Source organism: Erithacus rubecula (assembly GCF_903797595.1).
Source record: "Erithacus rubecula genome assembly, chromosome: 5".
NCBI classification, from domain to species: Eukaryota; Metazoa; Chordata; class Aves; order Passeriformes; family Muscicapidae; genus Erithacus; species Erithacus rubecula.
This window is the reverse complement of record NC_136687.1, coordinates 35,947,684-35,972,198: the sequence shown is the minus strand read 5'-3', so window position 1 is coordinate 35,972,198 and position 24,515 is coordinate 35,947,684. Positions and strand designations below refer to the sequence as shown.

Here is a 24,515-nt window from a genome sequence, read left to right as displayed (position 1 = left end):
GTTTATTACATTAATAGTTATCATGAACAGAAATATATGATATTAGCAATGAAAATATGAGTTTACTGTCAGTTGGAGAGTTAGGATTCTGTACAAGACCTTGAACAGAGCAACAGTACAGGGTTTTTGATCAGCTCTTTGTAGGAATTTTCAAGTTGTAACTTGCATGAAAAGATCCTTATTTACAGAGTTCCACTAAGACTACCTGTATACTCTGAGTGACATATAAGGGCTATAAAGCACTTCCTGTGCATATCAGCTACAAATAGTTATTAGAGCAAGTGATGAGCTGAGCAATTTCAGCACAAGGAAGAAAAAAAGGAACTAGACCCGATCCAACCTGAAAAGTAAATCATTAACACAGGCACTTTTGGTAGGTAAGTGTTTCATTCTGTGACTAGATGAATTCTGATTTCTAAAATCAACACAGCAGAATAGAGGGTGTCGTGCTAATGACTCTGTTTACTTACATTATAATCACACTTATTCAATACATGGTTAATGACTAAGCCCACAGTAAATCTATAAAGCCCAAGGACACAAGGTACCAAGAGGTGTTCTGCTTCATTGTTACTTTGGAGCCTAATGTACTTGGTATCAGTTTAATTGGATGGCTTCTCACAAATCTCCAAAATAGAGCAAGGTTTAACTACAAAAATTGCATTTACTTTTCTTTTAGTCTAGAAAAGCTACTATTCCATCTCAACAGAACTTGAAGACTCATCAAAATGTATTGTGGAGATTATGTGAGTATAATTATTTGTTCTCCGAAATCTTCCAAAACTTTTCGTTCCTCTTGAGTTGTCATCATATGTGTTGGGAACCATTTCCCTTCACTGGTAGAAATTAATCTTAGGTGAAGATAATTTATTTGTGATTTGGGTCTAATCCTGGTGTTAATTATTACATTTATCACAATTCTCGTGTTACATCTATCTATCTATCTATCTGTATTTCAATGTCTGAAACTAAGATTGGAATATAAAAAATTATCAGTTCTGCCTCATAAATTTAGACCTTTCAAGAAAAAACAACTCAAACCTCCTTGTGAGGTCCTTTGGGTGGGTTTTCTGTGCTTGCACTTTGCTGCTAAACAAGAAACTAAATTGCTTACTATCACTCAACTGTATTAAAGATAAAAATGGGAATTTTTCAGAAGATATGTATTTCTGGCACTATTTTTGGCACTATAATTTGACAAGACCATCTGTAGCTGCATAAAGTAACTGAATAGCTTTATCGATGTATCATTTATAAATATTTGGCTTTGTTCATAGTGTGAAAAACATTTTAAGGTAAAAAAATGCTACCACTACAAGAGCCATAACCCAGAAAGAATTATCCATGATTGTTCTCCATCAAAAAGCTGTACAATATATTAAATGGCTTCACTAGTGCTCTTTGAGAATAAACGTTTGGAGTGGAATTTTAAATCTCTATTCTGGAAACTATTTGAGTTACTTTTTCATGACGAAAAACTATGAAATTTCTCTCTGTACCTGGCATACTGATCATTATGTTCTCTAAGGATTTACTTTCAATTATTATTGATATGAATAATGATTCTTTCCTTTCAAAGGCTTTTTACAATGTACATTCCCAATAAACTTACAAATCAATATGGAATTTTCTAAAGGATAATATTTTTCCCTTTCTTATTTTAATAGTTGGGTAATTATTCCAATCTTGCCAGTAAAGTATTTCATCTGATAAAATTATATTGCATGTATTTGCTTTTCTAAAGTGATTGCTATTGAATCAGGATGTTTGGTTTTCTGCAATTTGGGATATTGCATCCTTTACTAGACAGTTAAGAACTTCTTAGTTTCTTTTTTTCTCTTTTAGTTACAATGATTCTGTAATCTATTACTGATAATTCAAGGGCAACAAAAAGAATACATTAAAAAGGCAGTAGATCAGTTTCAGTTGGAGAAGTCAAGAAATACAGTTTCTTTTCTTCTATTGATTTATTGCAGCCAATTATATTTAAATAATTGACACTGCATTTGCATATAGTATGTTGCCTGATATTAATGGTAGTACCTTATAAAATAAATTACAGAAGAAGTCCTTTAAAGTCATTACAATTGGCAATTATTATATTTGCAATAATAATATAGTACTTTGAGAGCATTATAAAGAAAATCTACTAGATAAGACAATTTTTAACTGTGGAAGATATTTAGAACAGTAGGTAGACTTAATATAATATGTAACCATTACATATTAGTCAGCCTAATTAGCTAATTGAGCAGAGGGGACACAATTTTCTAATTCTGATACAATGAATTACATCAAAATTACCCAAAATAAATTATTGTAAAACAATCCCTTTTTTCCTTCTTCTTCTAAACATAAAAAGGCACACTGATAAACCCTTTTTTTTTTTTTTCATCATCACAGAAACAAGTGAGCAGAGAAGCAAGTATAGACAATGGGAAACGTATTAGTCCTAGGAAAGACAGGAAAACCTGATTACAGGCTTTCTCAAGTATTGGGATGGATTCTCAAGTTAGGTAAATGTTTACTGTTTATTCCAATTTCCATGTGTTATGGAATAGAAAGGATGAGAAATTAGGTATTTTTATGGACTAGACCACTGGGTCCTAGGAGCAGACTTAACTGCTGTGGCATCCACACAGAATGGGAACATGTAAGGCAGAGCAGCATGTAAACATTCTCCCCTGGATGCTGCTGGTATTTCAACATAAAGTTGCTAATGGAGCAGAGGCAGTTTTGTCTGAAGAGACACAGCAACAAAATAGCAGAAAAATCACTCTAGCAAATCTCAATCAAGAAAATAAGGTTTGTACAGGACTTAATGGTGAGACTGTCACATTAATTTCTTCTCTACTGTTTATTAAACACAATTCTAGATTGAGAAAAAGTCTTAGAAGTACTTTTTGAACATAGAGATATTTTTCAAGGAATGCCAGAACAATGAATATACCATTAATAAATCAGAATTATCACTTTCAAAATGTGCTTTGTTCTTTAAGATGATATTCTTTATATTTTATGCTACCCATATCAATAATTACATACATTATCGGTGGACAATCAGATAGGATGGGGTACCTCAAGATCAAGAATGAGATGTACACACTGTTAACAGCAGCAGCCCTGCCTGATTCAGCAATGCAAGGCATCATCATTATCAGAGATCACATACAAAAAATGGTTCCCTATAGTAAGTAACACAGGTAGAACGACCAGAAATTAGACAATATGGCATCTATGACTTCTCTGAAATACATACACAGAGAGAGATTGAAGGCCTTGGAGAAAGAATTTTCTATGCTTAGAAGTATCCCTTCCACTACTGTATCTTTTGTTACTGAAATTAAATGTAACACATAAACTCAGCAAACCAAAATATTAATGAAATTTTTATTTAATAAATTTACACACAAAGGATATCTTTGCAGAAGTATAGCTAGCTCATAGCATGTGGTTAGCTAATAAAGAAAGCATTTTATTTTAGTAGATATTCCCTATGGGAAATATTCAGACTAAGGAGTCTGACTTCAGTTGTTTGTTATCAGCAGAATGACTTACTGAACAAATATTATTAGAAGGTTGTTCGCAGTTCAGAATGCTTTTTCCATCACACAACTGAATTGCCTGAAGTTTACACATCATAATTTGATAAAAGCAGCCTCACCTTTTACTGATACCTTTGTTGAACTGCTTATGACTTTGGTCAGAAAAAAAGCTGTTATTTTCTTGCTCTTGCACAGAATGAAGGTAAATTCCAAGTATCATTTTCCAGAACCATTATAAATTTTTTCAATCCCTTTCTATTCTCTTTCATTGTTTTCATTTATTTCACCAACACCAGACAAACCTGTTCTGTCTGCTCAGCTTATTTTGGAATCAATTCCTTACAGGAGAGTTAGAAGAACCTGTGCAAACACAGAAAGATTATATATAAAGTGCCCACCTGGGCCACCTCTGTGGAGACAGATCTGTGATTTTGAACACGAGGGTATCCTGAGATCAGAAAGGAGAACAAATATCTTAATGTAAAAAATCACTGAATCACCTCTAGAGATTTATTTGCCTTATCTTTAAGTGCTTTTACACTTTGTAGGAAGAAAGCAAAATATTCTGGGTTTTTCCTTCTGAAAAACAGATATCCCCTTCACTAGGATGCTGCAGAGGAAAAACAATATGAAAACCATTTTGCCATGTTCACATACAGCAGTTTGTCTAAACCAACCACAAAAAGGCCAAATTACTCTTGGAAATAATTTTCCTCTGATGTATTTTGATGGCATTTTCTTTGTACTGCAGAAAACCTGTCATGCTGAATCCTAAGCTCTTAATGAGAGCTACATTAAAATGATGAATATGTCGTGAGGGATGCTAGAATCCAGATACCAAAATCAAATTGCATGATTCTTCACATCCTTTCAGTGACTAAACCAGACATTTCCCCCACTTTCTTCAGAAATTTTGGATCTATTTGTGTGTATCTGTCAATCCATCTGTTCCTAGTAGTAACTTTGAACTTTATAATTAATTTCAATAATATTAGTAGAGGAATGCAATCTCTACTAAAGTTTTGTGAAAACACTGTTCAGTTGGGATGAGGGAACCAAATTCTATTACCAGTTTAAAAAAATACAGCAGTAGAAAACAGTCATTTATTCCGTTGGCCTAGCATTAGCTAAATAATACACCCAAACTTTGGACTCTGTCACACAAACCATATTTTACTTAGCCAACAGTTTTCTCAGAAAGGACTCCATGGCTTGTGAATGTAGATGGAACAAGGAGAGGAAATAAATAGCAATTAAGTAGAAAAACAGGGAGAAAAGAATGGGGAGTGGGGGGGAGGGGGAGAACACTTGTTTTTATCTGCAGTGTTCACAGAACAAGTTGACACCCAGAGCATAATGCAAGTTTCTTTATCACTCAATCCCACATTACTAAGACTAAGGGGTGTTTGATAACATTTACTTACTTAAGAAATTTTGTTGGAGAAATTCCTGTTTATTTCTTTATTTGAAAAAAAATTATAGTATTATTAGATTGAATAGAGTTGGTAGGCCATCCACCCCAGCCTTTGCTCATTAAGGGAAGGAACCAAAAGCTCCATGAAATCAATAAAAATACTTCCATTGACACTATCTTTGAAATTAGGATAAAGCTCTCATAATAAGAATGCTAAAGACTCCAAAAATGCCCTTGCTTTTCTGAACTTACAAAAAGATTTCTGTTATTTTGTCACAATTTGCTTCACTTGTGGGGATGGGTTGGAGAGCATTGTATTGACAGAAATGATATTCCATGTACATAAACTCTTCTTCTGACATTACCAAGACAACCACAATGCAATTTTCACTTCTGTAGAACTTAACTTTTCCACAAAGAGCAATTTCTGCTCATCCCTATAGTAAACTATATTTAGGCATGCAGAAGAAAGATCATGAGATCATACTGGCAATTTTCCTACACTTTCCAGAGCTTAGGGAAGCAAAAGGTGTTGCATAAGTAAAAAAAAGGTCATAGGCTCAAAACTGGTCATTCTGATGTCAGAGCCCAGAATTCTCTCACTAGGTTCTTTCAGATACTTCACTCATAGAAGCTCTAATGTATAATATCAAGTCAAATTATTTTACACAGTTTTTCTAGCAGAGTAATACAAAATGTACTAGAAAAATAATACAGATGTAATACAGATGAGATCTTCATTAGTGCCTTTCATGATATGATCACTGCTGCAGTGCTGGGCATCACAGAGAAAGAATTTATGGGTTTAAGTCAGCTCAATCCGTTTGCTTTTCCCCAATTATTTTGCTACCTTTTTAGTATTTATACTTTCTGTTGGGCTTAGACAGGTATCCACTCCCCTCATGCTGATCTGGCCAAATCAAGAACACATTCACATTCTTAGTGACTTCACTCTTTAGTGAAGTCAGGTGTAAACATTTATACTGCCAGTTCATCCTCTCGAGTGTTGATAGCTGCACTCAACCTGCTTTGTGTTGAGCTAAATAAGCTCAACAAATAAGCTTTCTTTTCAACAGCTGTGGTCAGCCACATCCTGCATTTTTCCCTGAACTCCATTGCTCCTGCTCAGCTCCACTGAGTATTCTTCTCTTACAGGGGTCAGTCACAGATGACTTAGTGGAATTGATTGAAGTAAGATAGCAGTGCATGTAACTACACTCAGGTGTTTAATCATTCCTAAAAATACCCTGCTTCAAAACTGGGCAGTAGAAATTCTCTAGCCAAAAATAACAGAAAGAAACAATCTATTCATATGTAGTTACCTGTCCCCTGATTAAAATTCAATCTGTTGTAATTTCAATCAGTTACCAAATGCCTCTACTGCTCTGCTCCCTCAGTTTGTGCAGTGATGAATGTTGCTGCTAGCTAGACATTTCTTAGGCACAATTTAGGCAGGGCAAGCCTGTATAATTTTGGAGAAAACATGATTTTACACCTTGGGCCCTAGGTTCTCAAAGCAGACACCTAGTTTTCCTACTAGGAATGTTGTTTCAATATATTTCCTCAATTTCTTGAGGTATTTTGAGGAAAAAAACATTGTAAGCACAGATGCTTCTAAAGTATGACAAGATTTTAACAAATCTTTGCAAAATAAAATGCCTGCCCCAATGTTCAAGTTTATATCTCAGTACAGGAGATTATTTTAAGTCTTGCTCAACAACTTAAATCATCTTTCCTTGCCCCTAGATAATGACAACAAAGAGCATTAGAGTGGTCATTTGCTCAGAAATATAAACCTTTTGAATTCTTGCATTACTTTAGAAGCAAGGTTTTCCTTCTCACTTGCTGTGTAGCATCTTGTTGCCACATGACAACATGTGTAAGAAGTGCTGCTGTCTCAAATGCAGGTTCACTACCTGGTGTGCAAACACCAATTCACACACCAAGGGGAAGTATTTATATTTTTTAATTCTGGTTTGCACAAGTTAATGAGCTATATGATAACTCACAAAAGACCAGCTGCCTGATCATCAGAACTTTATGTAGTTAATACATTTCAACAAAGAAAGACATAGCATTCACTGGTTACAAATTGCATAACTTTTTATTAATTAGTAGTCAAACCCCTAATTGCTAGCTATCCCTTTTGTCTCTCATGGTCATTGTTCTCTCATAGTCATCAAAGTACCATTCTTACCTCTATTTGAGTCTGGTGTCTGTGTTGGGTTGGTAGTCAATGAGGTGATTGTCATGAACTCCCACTACCAGAATTACCTTTCCTCCAGTTACTGCTCAGTTCTGCTGACTTCACTCCTGGTGTCTCTTGTCTGATGACCCATTCATTTTAGAATTATCTTCCCTTTTCCTTAAAACAAAATATTACCCAAGCATCCAAGACTAGCAATGACATTGCTTAATCATAACTGTCCAGCTCTAGCTATTAACAACTGTAAAAAGAAATTTAATAGTTTGGTTTAAGTCTTGAGGTGCTCAGATCTTGAGAGGCTTCATATCAGTGTCCCCTGCCATCACAGCACTAAGGACCCATCATCTGATAGTTCTGTGGATAGTCTGCACAGCACTTACTTCAGAGGGGTGCAAATAGCACTGTTCATCCTACAATCAATCCCTGGCATCACTGAACTGTCTACAGTAAATTTCCTTAGGTTTGCCTTCCATGGCCAATACTGAACAGCACTCTCAAAGAAAAAAAAGCTGCAACTCACAGCAAGTAGTAGGCAATTGCTATGTAGCTGCATTGAATTCAGACACCAAATTATCACAGTTCAGCTTTTTTCTGAGCATTTTTCCAATTGGCTTATGAGTAAAAAGGCCCTACATACTTTATGTTCAGCTGTGAAAGTTGGACCTTGTATTTACATGATAAACAAACTGCCGAATGAGTCTACCCATAAGTATTTTTCTGTGTACAGACATGCTGGTCTATTAGTACTTTTTAAGTAACTCTTTCAAAAATCTGAAATTTCTGACTATGCACTTTTTCACAGTTAGCCTAGGACAATTTCTTCCTACCTTTGCTTGGTGGGTTCAAAGCAATGCTCAAGTGTATCAAGAAACGATGTCTTCCTTCTCAGCTAAAAAGCACAATTCTTGTTTGGTGCTTTTTAATTCCTCTGCTTAGATTTCAAGCCAGGCAAGAGTGATTAGTGGCCATGCACAAAATTTGTGTCTATGTCATCATGTGTGAAGGCACAATATCCAAAAGATTTTCAAGTGTATGTGAAGCAAACAAATTAATTAGCATAAACCATGTAAGCCCTGATTCTTGGAAGTATTTGTAAAAATACACCATATATACTTATAAAATATATTTTGTTTTTATTTGAAATGTAAATACAAAGTTAATGTGTTATTTTAATCAGGTGTACTGAGTCCAGGAATCATCATAAAAGAGAACCTTTACATCTGGTACATCAGGTAAAACAGATAGAATGCTCAGGTGAACAAAAGAGGTTAACCAGGAGATAGAGCTAAGTATCTATCAATCTCAGTTCTTTTCTTCTGTTTGCAATGGTCTGTGATTCTATTAAAATTAGTTCTGTTTATTACTCACAGATGTCTTAGAATAAGAAAAAATACATGAAATAAAGTATCATTGAGAATGCTGACATAATTTAATGTTACAAAGCAACTAGAAAAATTGCATTGTCTTTTATACGGCAATCTCAAAACTAGCTCACACTTGGCAGCAACATCACTGCTTTAATAAATCACCAGGTTTGTAAGCAACCTATGGATCTCATTCATCATTTTCTCATTAGTCCTTTCAAATTAGAAATACCATGAGGAATAAATACTGAAGACCATCAGGGATACCATATATTAACTTTGAAATATAAAATAATATTTCTTAAAACATTGGCAAAGGGATTTACATTGTAATGTAAATCATGACCTGTTTTTTTCCTATTCAGGCCTAACTCATGCTGGGGGCAACTTCCTTCAATATGGTCTGTCTTCCAATGGTTAACTGCAAGTTTAAGTTCTGTTTCATAAATCAAAAACTATACATCCTGTTCCCCAAGAAGCAAAGAAACTGTAAAGTCATGATTGTTGGTTTGCAGGAGAAATACGTGTATCATGTTAAAAATGTTAAACACAGTGCTAAAGTCTGCTTTTCCTTCTGTAGACACAAGGAACGATTCTTCCAGCTCCAAATTTTAACCCCATAATGGATGCCCAGTTGCTAGGAGGAGCCCTACAGGGAATTAGTGAGTATCTGATTGTAAGACCAATTTCCTCTTTTTCAGGAAGCTCTCATAAAGAATCAGGTAAAATATAAACTCATAAAATTGTCACATCTGCAGAATCTTCAAGGAATCACAATAAGAAACTCTGATGAGGCCCAAATAAATCATTTGCATTTACAGGAACTAAGAGTTGATCAAGATTAATCTAAAATCCATACTAACACTTATAGTAATGAACACTTCATTGAGAAAACAATAAAAACAGAATTCTGTTTTACATTATTAGAGTGAAGTCCAAGAAATGAAAGGATTTTACTTGTAACTTCAACAATTAAATGTTACCAAGGTCTGCTAAGTCTCTTCATCAGTCATAAGAAATAAAAACAAATAGAAAGTTTAAAAATTCTTTATCTTTGCAAAATTTGGTTTCAATTTTTTTAAAAAAAAATTTTGTTCACAAAAGCATTTTTCTCAGTTCAGATTTTTGTATTTTCCTATTGAACCTTGTTGGTATTGCTGAAAGTTAAAATATTCATCTATTTTTTTCTTATCTAAATCGTTTTCCTAATTTTAAAACTGTTTTGTCCCAGAGCTTTTATACCTCTTGGGCTTTCATGAGATTGTACAGAAACAAACCTTGCATGCTGTTTTCAATTTCTTTAATGAAAATGTGAGGACACAGATTTAATATTGAATGAACCAAATAAGCATTATTCATCAAGGAGAATCTGAAATATCTTTATGACCATATTGGCTAAAGATGAAAAGAATTAAACATCTCCCTACACTTCAAATGGTACTTTTAAGGTAATGTTGAAAATATAGAGATTATATTCTTCATTTAATACTCTAAGTATATGTACATTAACCTTAATTTTAATCTTCCAATAAAAGTACATGGAATAAAGTTGTAATTTAAAGGATAACTGACAAAATAAACAGTTCTGCTTTGGAGGAGGTAATGTCACCATATCCTTTACAGGGACTGACACTCTGTCCCTCAATCCTGCACATGGCATTCATTATTATGAGGATATTCAGTCATCTCTGCTGTCCCACTGATATCAGTGGTACTGCACAAATGAATGAAGTTTTATATTTATGTTTTATAATATTTCCTATATTTGGATTCTTCTCATTTGTTACTATAGACACTATGTAAGCTGTAAAGATTCCTAGTGATAACTATTTTCTGAAAAGTAAAATGCAAACTTTGTGTACAGTATCCCAACCCTTAGGTTGTAAAAACAATTTTAAAACTCCAAAATAATTTTCTGAATATGCTAATAATATTTTTTTCATAAGCAATAATACTGATTCATTATAGAAGTTTACTAGTATGTTCTACCTATCAAGCAAACCATCATAGGTAACTTTCAATAAAATGCCCTTTGGAAATGGAGTAAAATACTATACTTTAAAGCTTCATAACTTACTTTATACATAAATTATAACTTTGAATTTTTCAACGAATGGTCTAACAGCAGTTTGCTATCCCCATAAAAGGGATCCCTAATTCTTAAATGACAATTTAATCAGTATCAGCAGAACACACAAGTATGACTTCCAAAGCTCAGCCACAAATCCTGCTACTGGGCCTAGTTCTGAATCCACAAAAGCCCCTATCTGTTTTTTTGATGCTTTCAAATCTATTGACCTTGTGAGAGGTGATGATGCATCTGGTAATAACAGACTGCTTCACTTTTGGATGGTATTACACCAAGAAGTGCAAGATACACAAGCACAGTAAATATAACTGATGTTGATAAATATTAGTGGGATATCAGTCTCTTGATCATTTTTTTCAAAAAATTAGTATAATGTTCTTCAACAAAACTCGAACAATCACAAATATAAATAACTCAAACCAGTTTGTTGATTTAGAGTCTGTGTCGTTTCCTTTTCAGGTTGTGAAAAGGATGTATTGATTGAAATCCTAACTCAGCGTTGCAACTCCCAGCGGCTCATGATTGCTGAGGCGTACAGAGACATGTACGGCAGGGTACGACAGAAACACTTTGCACTCTCATTACTTCTTTCTCTCCTGTCTTCTGTGCAGCTGTCAGCCCTTCTCTCAGGTCAGTCACTGGAACCACAAGCCTGTCAGACAGCTGGCTGGCACAACAGGTTGGCACACAACTTTGCTTGTTGGCTATCAATACCTCTGATGGGATCACGTTGTCATTTCTACAGCAGAAGTATTGTCTGCCACACACAGAGTGAGAAAATGACAGGAAAAGTTCCTTCCTCTGTAGTCCATTCTTCTCTATTGACCAACCTAAAATTTTTGAACTGACTTATTTCTTTCTTTATGTGATTCTGGGAGGTTCTGAAATGCATTTTTCAATTTTTTGGAACAAATAATAAAATAGTATTGTAACCAAAGAAAAACACCATACAAAGAGTTACAGGCTTTTTTTCTTATATAATGATTAATGTTCACGTCTCAAGCACTGACATTCTCACACCTCATTCCATGTTATCCCATCTACACACTAAGCACAATACCCTTCTGAGCTGCTTAATGTGAAAGAATCTTTGAAAGGTGTTTAAAAAAATTTAAGACATAAAAAGTTACTTTTTTAAAAAAAAAGGTATTTTATCTATACTTGCTGTATATAACAATGTAATTTTTGTTATCTGAGTTCTTAAACATACACAGAAATAGATATTCTGCTTCCAGATCTGCTCTTTCTAACCAACTAACTTTGGGAAAGCTGCAATGCCTGCATTTTCCTTAATTGCTACAGCTACAAAAGGACAAAAATAATAGTAACACCTTTGGCAAAATTCCTGTGAAAGACGAAAAGCGCTGTGTGAAACTAGATACTACCTCATTAAATTGACATACCCTTTCCCTGAAAGAAGCCAGACAAACATTTATAACAAAATCCAGTTTTCTTCATTTCCTGAAGCCTGTAATACTAAGGGCTCACTGGAAAATTCCTTGAAGGCCAGTGTCTGGTTGCCATTGAATCGATCAGCAAGAGTGAGAACAATGAGTTTTCAATGCTACCACAGAACCATCTCTCTTAATTAGGGTTAACTAGAAATTGTTCGTTCAAAAACTCCACATTTTGTGGTGCTTTTATGCCACCAGTTCATTCACCTGAATAACAGTGTATCTTTTTCTTTGGGTAGCCAAGTTTTCTAGAGACAACCTTTGTGCCAACTCTACATTAAAATACCTCAAAACCATTGACCCCTGTATAAGCTCAAACACCCATTTACTATCCTAGAAATGGAGGAAAAAGAGCTGGATTTAATCAGTGTAGTGGGTTGATTTTGTGTTGTTACTCATCTCCAGGAGATCAATGACTTTATTTGGACTGTTAGAAAAAATGAAACACACAGTAAATAATATTTTAGATGTAGTCTTGAATGAATAAGTATATTTTATAGAGACCATAAAAAAACCCAATAACTGAATCACAGCTATCCACCTTCCAAAGGCTGTGACAATGACTGAAATCAATGCACCTAAATTATTAAACCTGTTTTTTCATTATGAGGAATTTATTAGATTACCGTCACACATACAAACTGCACAAGTGTTCAGTGTTTATCCATGTAATATTCCTTACTGAGTTTTAATGTAAATTATAGAAAACGAAAATATGTCAAGCTATCCAAATGTGCCTGTGACATGAAGCACCCAAGCCCACTCTTTCCAAGTGTTCATTTATCTCCCTCATCATGGGACAGTCCTCTACTTCATCCATAGCTGGCTGATTTGTTTTAACCTTTTCTCTACAGTGTATCAACTGGATCCCATCACTTTAACAAAGGAAAACATTTAAAAGCTTCATATCATGTTTTTATCTTTAATTTCTGCCCTCTGACACATGAAGCATCACAATAAACCATCAGCAAATGTCCTTCAGGAATGCAGTTATTTCATATTCACAGAGAACAAATATTGACTTGCTCACCACTAATATAATTGGCTTTTCAAATAAAAAAGTAAAAATAGAAAAAAATCAATAAGTCCCTCTGAAAACACACCGCCCTTAAATTCATACCTCTTTCAGCCATATGAGTCAACATGAAGTGCTATAAAGCCAGTGAACAAAGACCTAAAGACCTAGAAGAAAGAAAAAAGCCAAAAACCTCAGATGTCCTTTTTAAGAAGGACAGTCTCTAAATCTATGAATAATAATAGAAGGAAAAGGCAAGAAAACTGTTTTCATATTCTGCAATCAGCTACAGAATATTCTAAAAATCATGGAACGTACTTCAATACACCCAAAATTTTAATTCAAATGAATTCATTAAGCACTGGGTACACATTACAGTGCAAGATTCATCATGAGACTTTAAAAAACCCACTAAGAATGTGATGTATCTTGCCTTGAATTGCTCTAGTTTGGGCTTTGAAAGATAATTTAGCACACATTGCATTTCCCTGGCTGTAATTTGACCCACTTGCATTGAGCAATTGCATCATTTACAATCCCAGTTTATGAATGGTAAACACTACAGGACAGAGAAGAGACGTGGAAAGGCAACAGCAGTTTTAACCTTCTCAGTTCAATTTACGGCAAATCTGTTAGTCCAATCCCTTTCCCTCTTTATTTCACTTCAGTCTGCTCAATATGGTAGCCACTATGCCTATTCATTAGACAAATGTAAACTGGGACACATTAGAAAGAGAGAAATACTTTTAAAAGAAAATAGAAAAGAAAAAAAGAGAAAAAAAAAGAAAACAAGGTCTGTACTAGCTGCATGATTCAGACATACAGAGAAGCTTTAAGATTCCTTCTTACAATTAGCCTACAAGGATTTCTTACATCAAAGATGATTAGGAAATTAAAATAATGACAACTTAGAGTTGTCTTCTCTTATTTCCAATATTTCCCTTAGTTCTGATTGCAGGAGTAATTTTAAGTAGTGTCCATTTGTATTATTAATCTATTTTCCCACAGACATGTTGTCAGAAGTAAAAGGTCTTAATGAATTAACTTCTACTCCATGTGTGATTTAGTGGCTGTCAAATGAATCTAAAGTACATTCGCTGAAGACTTTGTATGTTTCTTCATCATAAATTTAATTTTTAATATGCATATGTCGTCCTTCATTGCTATTCCAGCTATTATTTAATTATATGCAGAAATGGATCGAAATCAAAGTACAGTCTTGAAAAAAATACAGCTCTGGATACATACTAGTTTATGCAATGGGAACTGTTTCTGGCATGCCTTTCAATTCAGACATAAACTAGGATATATCTTAAGGTGTCTAGTGCTGCACACGAAATACAAAAACCAAAAACAGGAAGCAGAAGCAGAAACAGGAAACATCAACAGTAAATTAACAAGACTTTGGCATTTGTAGTATTTTGAAGGATGCTACTAGGAATGGGGAGAGTAGGAAGGAAACTGTGATCCATTACTCAGCTATCTGGCAAGAAAGAACTGGGAAATATGAAGAGGAAAAGGAGGGTTTCATGTTATTAATCCAGCATGTACCAAAAGTAGTGAATTCAGTTTGAATGTAAAATATGACTGAATGGAAGCACATAACCTTTCAGCTATCCAAAGCTGATATTTTTATGTACTAGGAGCATTACAGATGATTTTTCTTAAATTATTCACATAGTAACACTGAAAAAATCGAAATAAACCACTTGTGTTTTATGAGATTCATCTTCCAAAGGTGCTTCCCTCTCTCAGATTCACACATGGAGTATGTTAAGGGAAGCTGAAGATGCTCTGCTGTGATACTCAATTTTTCAAGACTTTAAGTAATAGTTGTACTTAAGCATCTGCATTTTCTTTTTTGTTCTAATGAACGAAAAACCAAAAATCCATTGTGGGCTACTGGGTTATGCACCCATTCTCATCTTGCTCATACTAGAAGAACAATATGTACTATTTAAAAGAATTTTTTTTTTTTTACTTAATCTTAGCCAGAATTCATCTTTGACAGTTCATCCTTAATCATTTACAGAGAAAGCAACTAATAATTTTTTAATCTGTCTTAATAAAGTGTGCCTATAGAGATAATCCTGCCTGTGCACTTTCTTTTCTTTTCAAGGATCTGATAACAGACCTAAAAGAGAATCTCTCTCATCACTTTAAAGAAGTTATGGTTGGCTTGATGTATCCACCTGCCTCCTATGATGCCCATGAGCTTTGGCATGCCTTGAAGGTAATCTTCATCGTCAGAATTGCTTAGAGTTGCAGTCATTAATTAGACTACTGAATATACATTAATTTTTTTTTTAGATTTTATTGGTTAATAAACTACTGAAGGTTAGTACACTGGAGTAGTGTACTGTCATCTAGTCCACTAATCATATATTTCTAGTCCACTAGAAATACAGTGCTATTGCAAGTTTATTCATTGGAATGCTAAAACCAGCATAAATAATATCTTTGTCATGGATCAAATACAACCCATTTAATACCCATGGTAAACTCAGAAAATGAAGAAATATTTATACAGAGAAATGTAAAGTGCTGTTTTTGCAAGCATTTATATATGTTACAAAACCAAATTTATCTCCATAGCCAGTGCCATGCACTAAGGCTCCACCTCTCTAAAGATCAATACTTCTTTAGCAGAACCTGTTTGCATAAATACTTACAAATTACTCCGTGACAAAGCAATGGTAACTCCACTGAAATAGAAGTGATTTCCCATTTTGAATAAAATATTTTTTTTTCTTGCCTGGATCTGAGACTGCAATCCTCACATAAGTAAAGTTTTGAAAGAAAACCAAAAACACTTTCTTAAATACCCGGTCATTAAATGATGAAATTCATTCCCACAGAGCATTGTGGAGACAAAAAGCAAAACTTAGTTCACAGAGGACATCAATATATTCTTTGAAAATAGGTTGGCTGTTGGCTATTGAAGATAATAATTATTCAACAATCATAAATATATTATATATAGAGAGATATTATATATATATAAATAATAATTCAGGAAATTCCTGAATTACCAATTCCTAAAAGACAGGAATGCGTATCAGACATCAACAGTGTTTTAATTTTCTTTCCATGTGTATTTTCTACTGCATGCTGTCACACACAAGACACAGATTATATGACTATGGGCAAGATTATTTATCTTGCCAATTTTGAGAATTCCATCCCCACAAAAAAAGAGTTAATAGGTTTTCCTTGTTCTTCAGACATTTAAATCATTTTAGAGCTATTCTACTGGTATTTCTTTATTATAGTTGGCATTAAAAGAATTGTGAAATATTATTACTAACTGAAGAATCATGTCTTTCATTAACATTATTGGCAAAATTGCCAAGATTTATTTTTTCCTAAATGTGGATCAAACCTGAACTTTCTTACAGTATTCTATTTTTACCTGGTTTCTTATGGCCAAGGTAAAAAAAAAAAAAAAGAAAACAGCCCATGTATATTTATGGGCTCTTAAGTTCTCCCTTTATCCCAAATGTAGAATATTCATTACCATTACCATGTGCATATCAAAACTAGCATTTGCACCATATCTTATACCAATTGCAGTTTATAAAATTAATTCAAGCCCTGTGGGAAAATATAGTGATTTGCAGCACTATGTGTACTTCATTATGTACTCCTTTAATACCAAGATGTATACTAGATATTACAGACCGTAGCATTCCTAATTACATTAAAAAAAAATAAACAAACAAACGAAAAACACATAATACCTACACTCATGTCTACTTCAGGTTTTCTGAACCCTTGCTAGAGATGTATGCTCAATCTTTGCATCTAATTTCTTTCAGTAAACAATAATTCTTACCAAAGCTCTAAAATTATTCCCATTATGTTTATATCAATACTAGTCTCGCTTAATTTCCCACTTGCTAATGTACATGCTGAAATTCAGATTTTAAAATTATATTTGAAATACAGGGTTTTATTATTATAGTATTTTAAACAGGTGAATTGTGCAAAAGTACTCTGCAGAAACAGCAATTATTTTGTTAATTCTGATAAGAACAGCACTGTTTTCTTCTAAAAATTGGGGGTTCTACTACACAAAATTTTTCATATTTACTTCTTTCCATACAGGGAGTAGACACAGAAGAAAAATGTCTAATTGACATATTAGCCTCAAGATCAAACATGGAGATCTTCCAGATTAAAGAAGCCTACCTAATGCGTAAGCTTTTTCACCAAGTGCACAGTAGCAGCTGCACTATGTGTGTTCTGGAGGTATTAGCACACACAGAGGAACAGAACTACAAAAAAGACTCTTTAGTACAGACTGGTTCCCTTCCACATCTTCTCCCACGACTGTATACAAAAGGCTGGAGCACTATGGTGGGTGGGCAGGCCAATGGGGACAGTGGCTTAGGGCCCCCAGCAGAGCCAGAGGATATGCCAGCCCCACAGCCAGATCCTTGTAGAACCTGCCCAGGTTACACTGGAATAGAATAAGCCCATTTATTCTTTATTTGATAATCTTCAGTAATACTATTCAGAGCACGTTCATTTGTGATTTAGATTATACGTTTTTTGTTTAACCTAGAATATAATACTGATCTTCAACAAGATATCGACTCTGAGACTTCAGGTCACTTCAGAGATACACTCATGAACCTTGCTCAGGTACTGTAAAATGTAGAACTATGACTTACACCCCTAAAAACTTCATAATGACTTCCAATAGTATTTGATAAGTTTTACATTTTAAGGTGACCGTGATTTAATCTAGTTCAATGGGGCTGCATTTTAAACAAGAGGCAGGAGGGAAGCTGATGAGGAAAAGAAACTGAATTCCTTCATTTTATGAATTAGACTTTGGATATCAGATGGAAGCAAAGGTAAATAAATTATTTTGTAAAGTCCCATTGGTATTCAACTGCTGACCCTTTGCTCCATCTGTCTCATCTCAAAAGGAGTCTACTTGTATGTACAAATGTGATTGTCATTTTTAAAAGCATGTGTTTTCTCAGTTAACAGAATATATCATAAACCAGTCAAACATTGTGTGAAAATAGAGATATATTCACATTTGCCTAAGAAATAAAGAGTTTACTGTTTAAAATATAATGCTCTTTGTGCTATTGCATATGTTAAATCACAAAATGCTAGCACAGAAGCAAAGGAATTATCACTTTTACATACTGACTTTTGCAGTTTTACCAGTTTATACAACAAAGTGGTCATCCTTGTCATTCTCATTAAAGACACAGTGCTCATTATCTTTAAAATCTTATGTAAACCAGAGTAACAAATAATGAAGGACTGCCACGGGATAATGGTATACACAAGGTGTATCTGTATTTTTATATATGCGCATGTCGGGAAAAAATTCTTACACAAATTCGAAATAACAGTAGGCTGGCTTCACTGAAGTAAAAAAGAAGTTTCAAAAGTAGAAGCTATAAACAGGAAATATTTTTTTCTCATACTGGATGTTTTTAATTAACATGTAAATTAACATTTTCAGTAAAAAATAACTACAAATAAGTAATTCTACAAGCTGATAGCAAATACTTAATATTAATCCTCCCCTTCACATAGAAGGTAACATGACTGTAAATTTTAAATTAAATTGCTTCAAGCACATACTATTAAGGCAGTAATTACATGAGCTTCAGATTCTAGGAGTTCTGCAAACAAGGCTGATTTGTATCCTTACAAGATGACTATGGTTATAAAAGCAATTCCAAAAATAATGTGCTCTTATCTTTTTCTGACTATATAATTCAGATCATAGTGTGTTTACTAGAGAATTTAGCTTGGTTTGTGTAACTGAAAAGTTATAATATGCATAGCAAAATTAGAAGTATTCTTTTGGGGTTTGTGTATCAAAGTTATCAGACAATTTCCTAGTCTTGGATCTTCAATTTAGACAATTATTACGAGCAAGCAAAATCTCCATTATTTGATCAGCTTACTCCTATGGTTTGTGCAGGAAGAAAAATGCATTGATAAAAGATTCTTCTGGGAATATGCATATTGATAAGAACTAATCAGTGAATGGCAAATGTTACTCCTACCCTTGTTTTCCCCTCAGAGTTATATATTAGAGTAAAAAATATAACACCCATAATTCTAAAAATGGTGGTAGGATTGTGGTGGTCAGGTATAAGCTTATTTAAAACAGGACTAAAAATGGGATAGGTTTATCCATTTCCTTCACACCAACTTCTGACAAGACTGTTGTTCCAGAATTCCTCTTATTAAAGAAAATTAAGATATAATGCAACAACTTGAAGATATTGTCCACATTTACAAATTCAACCATGCAATATACTGATCCAACCTAAAAGCCTATATATGTTATCTCAAGAAATTCAACATAGCTTCATATGCAGAGAACTTTATATTCCTACATTGTTTTAGTATTTAACTTTTGAAGAATATATATCTCTTTTTTCCCTCAGGGAACAAGGATGGAAGGATATGCAGACCCTTCTACTGCTGCTCAGGATGCAATGGTAAATGTGCTCAGATGTGAAGTTCCCAAACATTAAAAGAAAAACAACCAGAAAACAAATGTTGAAAAATTATTTGGGACTTAAAATACTTTTGTTTTTCTCGTCTTCTGATATATTAGATTCTATGGGAGGCATGTCAGCAGAAGACAGGCGAACACAAAAACATGCTGCAAATGATTCTCTGCAACAGGAGCCACCAGCAGTTGTGGATGGGTAATCCAGCAGTTCAGCTGTTCGAATACAGAGTGGAAAGGAAAAATGTGACTCACTAAGAAAGCCATGCTTTGCATACCAAGACAGTCAGTGTGCAGCAGAACATTAGGCTGAAACCAAGTGTGAAGTGTTGGAGCTCTCAGACTCCCACTGATGTTAGTGGGAATTTAGAAGTAATGTAAAATTGAACTTTGCCCGATGACTACTGACAGCTGTAGACAGAACAGACAGGCATCAGGATGCCTAATAACCCAGAGAAGAATGCATGACCAAAGAAAAGCAAATGCTACAGCTGCACTGAGTCTACACGTGACACCATAGGATGAGGGAGATTTTTCTTAACTATTTTATTCATTTTTCCTAAGCAACCCTTATGAAGGAAAACACCTTGGCAGAGCTGCATGGATTATTTTCAACAAACGTTTGCATGTGAAAACACATTGCTTCACAAAGTGTTGAAGCTTTTCCCCAGGAGTTTCATAGAATATTTTGTTGGGCACACATCAGTGTTCACATCTGGTCTCCCACAATGAACATAAACACAGACACATGAGGGCCATTTTTATTTAAAATAGAAAATCAGACATAGCTACAGATTGCAGGAAATTTACATGAGATAAACTTACCTGTGTTATCCAAATCTTCCATTGTAGAAAATAAACCTAGAAAATACCCCATGACAAGTTTGAGTTTCTGCTCTACAGTAGAAAAAGTCTGTCTGCTGACAAGTTTATCACCATGCAGTCAGCTGTATCTCTTATGTCAGCTTCCAACAGCAGCTTAGAACTACTTTGCTATCATGAATAAAAAAATGCATTCAGCTGATGATGAAAGGATTAACACACCTGTTTTATGTTCCACTCTCTTCCTGAGATCTGAGGGCCCTGCCTGTACTGTAGGCCTCCGTAACTTCTGTAGTCAGCAGAAAAAAAATTCCTCCTTCTCTAACAGAGAAAGCACACCCTGGATATTTGTGAGTGGGCATATCTGCATCTTGCAGCAAGTGTGCACGTCACACAAGTCCTGGCTCCTTGCCACAATCCATGAATCTTGCCAGTTTTAGCCAAGCCAAGCAAAGAAGTTGTCTTGATAGAGGGACGTTCTTACAAGTGTCATAAACAGATGTTGCTAGATATGTGGCACACATTCATTTTAGAATGCAGACTGAAGAATCCAGTGGAAGAATGCCCTAGAAGACAGGTTTCAGGCTACTCATTTAGGTTGTCTGACCTGGGCAATATAAACATAATGAAACTCTGAGAATAATAACAGCAAAAAATAAACTCAATAGTAATAGTACTAGGGAGAGGCAAGGGGAAAAAAAAAGGCAAGTTGATCATTATTAATGAACTAGAATGAAACAAGATTTTTTTTTTTTCCACCCCTCCCCAAGTTTTCCAGGAGTTCCAAAATATCTCTGGGCAAGACATAGTAGATGCCATTAATGAATGTTATGATGGATACTTTCAAGAATTACTGGTTGCAATAGGTAATGTAAAGATATTATTTTTACTAGCAGTAATCTCTTAAAAAATTCTGGTATATAATCACTTGTGCATCAAGAATATTATTTTTCTTATATTTTATCCACTTCAATCTCCTATACTGTGCAATTACATTTTCAGAGAAAATTAGAAAAGAATATTTTAACTACTTTCCCATGTTTTTGTAAATCTAAAAATGTATCTATGCAGCACTAGTTTCTGACTGAGCAGAACTAGTATCTACTTTATTTGATAATAAATTTTGTGAAGATCAATGATAGCTGCATTTCCAATTGATTTTATACATATTAATTAACACATTAAGTTTTCAGGACTTTGGTGGTATATAAATAAGCTTCAAGATTTATGTATATTTATCTTTCATTTATAGAGTAAGGACAAAAATATTTCTACAAATAAGACTTGTGAGTGTATTCACTGATATTTAATAGGCCCTTTGCAACAGCAAATGAGGACCCACCACCAAACTTTCAAAATTATAAATATAGTTGTATTAGTGAATATTGGTAGCTTAATTTTAACCAGAAGAGTGGACAGCATTATGCAGGTCTGTATTTCAAGGAGCCAGAAGCCTAAAGAAATTATTTTACAATATTCTTCTGTTTACCTGTTGCAACTTTTCCCTCCTAGTTCTCTGCATTCGTGACAAGCCTTCCTACTTTGCTTACAGGCTTTATAATGCAATTCATGTAAGTAGTCATTCTACTTCATATCATAAAAAGAAGATTCCCTACTTTTTTTATTTCTTTGATTTTTCTTAAACAAGTACTTACAAATCAGTCTCTTCAATCTTTAAAGTATGATTTTGTGTTTGAAAACTGCTGCTGCCTACATAAATTTCAAAGCAGTAGTGCCCAAGCAGCTAAGCAGAAAAAATGCCTAAGCAGTAGAAGCAAAAGGTTAAGTACTTAGATACTTAAAAATTATCTGTCTGGTAACTGCCATTTTTTTTAATTGGAGACTTTTCTATGCATGGTAACTCCTGCTGTGCAGAACTCAGTATGTATTATTCTTACTATGTAACTTTTTGTATTTAGAGATTTAATAAGTATGGCTAAAACTTAAATGATAAATTAATATCACATAAAGACAAATGGTCATATTTCTTTGAAGAATTCCATGGAGATTCTTTTATCTTTTGTGTAAGTGCCAACTTCTTTTGACTTTTTAGCACCACTAGATGTCCCCATTCTTCACACAATTACATTATGAAAATTTATTTAGAAACAGTTAAAATAAAACACATCTGAACACAAGCTATGTAAATTCTAAAGCTATGGTGAAAAATTTCACAGAATTCACAAGAGGAAGCAGTTTTGGTGAAATAGATTATTGGCCTCATTATAATTTGAACAGACTCCACGACAACAGTCACAACTGCTACTCACAAACTGAATTCCTAATAATATGGTTTCAGGGAAACTGAAAAGTTTATCACATTTTCCTTTTTTAAAAGTTTCAGTGCATGGATAAATCATTGGCATATGAGGACCCCCTGTTATTCAGTTACATAAATTCTATTATTTGAGTACATGAAAACTCTGTAGGAGAAAGCCCTTAAACTCCTTTAACACCTAGGATACCTTTACGGGTGTAATTTTCATACACTATGTACTTATATCCTATATGGGTATATCTTTATCTATTAAACATTTATATGAGCATACACAGATGGGCAAACACATATTGTCCAATTAACAAGTTTTCTCTCATTTTCTTTTTTCATTTTAGGACTTTGGGTTTCACAATAAAACAGTTATTAGGATTCTCATTGCCAGGAGTGAGATAGACTTGATGAACATACGCCAGCGATACAAAGAGAGATATGGGAAATCACTCTTCCATGACATCAAAGTAAGTTTTTACAAACTTCTGCAAATATTCAGCACTGCTAAGTCAGTCTGTACAACTCTGTTTAACCATTTGGTTTAAAACAAAACAAACAAAAAAAGCAAGATGTAAAAACAATAGCACATTTTCAGTGCTTCAGTTTGATTTGAGTAAGGGAGAAATTAATTCTCAACCCACTCTCTGTGATTTTATCCCTCCCCAATGCAAGATGTATATACAAACAGGGCATGGCAGTGGGTTCTGAATAAGAGTTTTTTTGAATGGTTTCGACAGTAATTGATAACATCTCATGTTGATCTGTAAGGCTAGGCTGTGAAAGAAAGAAAGAAACATCTGGTTTTATCTTTGTGCTTTGGCAGTACCTTCACAAACCCTGTTCCTCTTGTACTCCTGGCCTGTTTCTTAAAACAAAACTTTGAATATGATTAATTGCACAAAAAATGTCTCTTGCTAAGACACTACCTGTTTTATGTCACTATAACTGCAAGATGTGCAGCAACTTTATGAAATCATTCATGAATTTTTTGATGTTGAACTTGAGAATTAATAAACAGATTTGATCCAGCTTTTCAAAGGTAGATTGTTCCTAGGTGCCAAACAACCAAAGGCCATGGCAAGTGAAATTTTAAAAATCTCAGCCTAGAATCCTTATGAAAACAGTGTAATGTTTTACAAAACTTACAACAGTTAAGTCCTTATCACACACCAAGAAAAGAAAAATTCAGAAAATGTATAATCACAGAAATGGCGATTTTAATTTTTTTTCCTTGCAGCATTTTGCTTCAGGGCATTACGAGAGTGCTTTACTTGCAATCTGTGCTGGTGATACAGAAGATTATTAAAAGGATGAACTCCAAAGGCTGTGCAAACCTATTTTAAATAGAAATTGAAGCTATATGCAATGCTCTAACTGTAAGAGATCTCTATTTTACATAACAGAACAGCAAATTTTGTACTGCACATTTGCTAATATTAAATCTTTCTTGAGACAGGAAAAAATGTTGGCAGAAACTTGGTTTTATCCCTGGTTCTAATTAATATTTCTGGTTTTGTGATTAAAGTAAATTAATGGAGCAAGTGGTAAAATTACTCCATGTAAGCAGTTGTTTATCATTTAGTGTTACATCCTAAACATCTATCAACATGCTCTTTGTTCACTTCCAGACTGGGGAGAAAAAAATATTTTGCTTTATTTACTTTTAGCACGAATATTTCTTCCTTTAAGGATTTTTTTATCTTCTCCTTTCTACTACTTATACCTCATATTTTATGCTCTTGAACATTATTGTTTTAGTTACTATCACACTAAGTGTCTGCCCCCATATATTATCAGTCACTCACTAGAGTGCTTTTGTACTCTCCTTTACTTAGCTC

At 34.1% G+C, this 24,515-nt stretch overlaps 1 protein-coding gene across 1 annotated transcript; it reads left to right on the top strand.

Annotated features, from left to right (window-relative positions):
• Window positions 1-606: 606 nt before the first annotated feature.
• ANXA10 (annexin A10) lies at window positions 607-24,515 on the top strand. Its single transcript, XM_079306266.1, has 12 exons — window positions 607-746; window positions 9,110-9,191; window positions 11,078-11,172; window positions 15,207-15,320; window positions 17,195-17,285; window positions 17,655-17,734; window positions 19,519-19,572; window positions 19,692-19,785; window positions 21,179-21,274; window positions 21,921-21,979; window positions 23,022-23,144; window positions 23,915-24,515. The coding sequence occupies exons 1-12, from the start codon at window positions 729-731 to the stop codon at window positions 23,981-23,983; spliced, it is 975 nt and encodes a 324-aa protein (XP_079162392.1). The 5' UTR covers window positions 607-728; the 3' UTR covers window positions 23,984-24,515.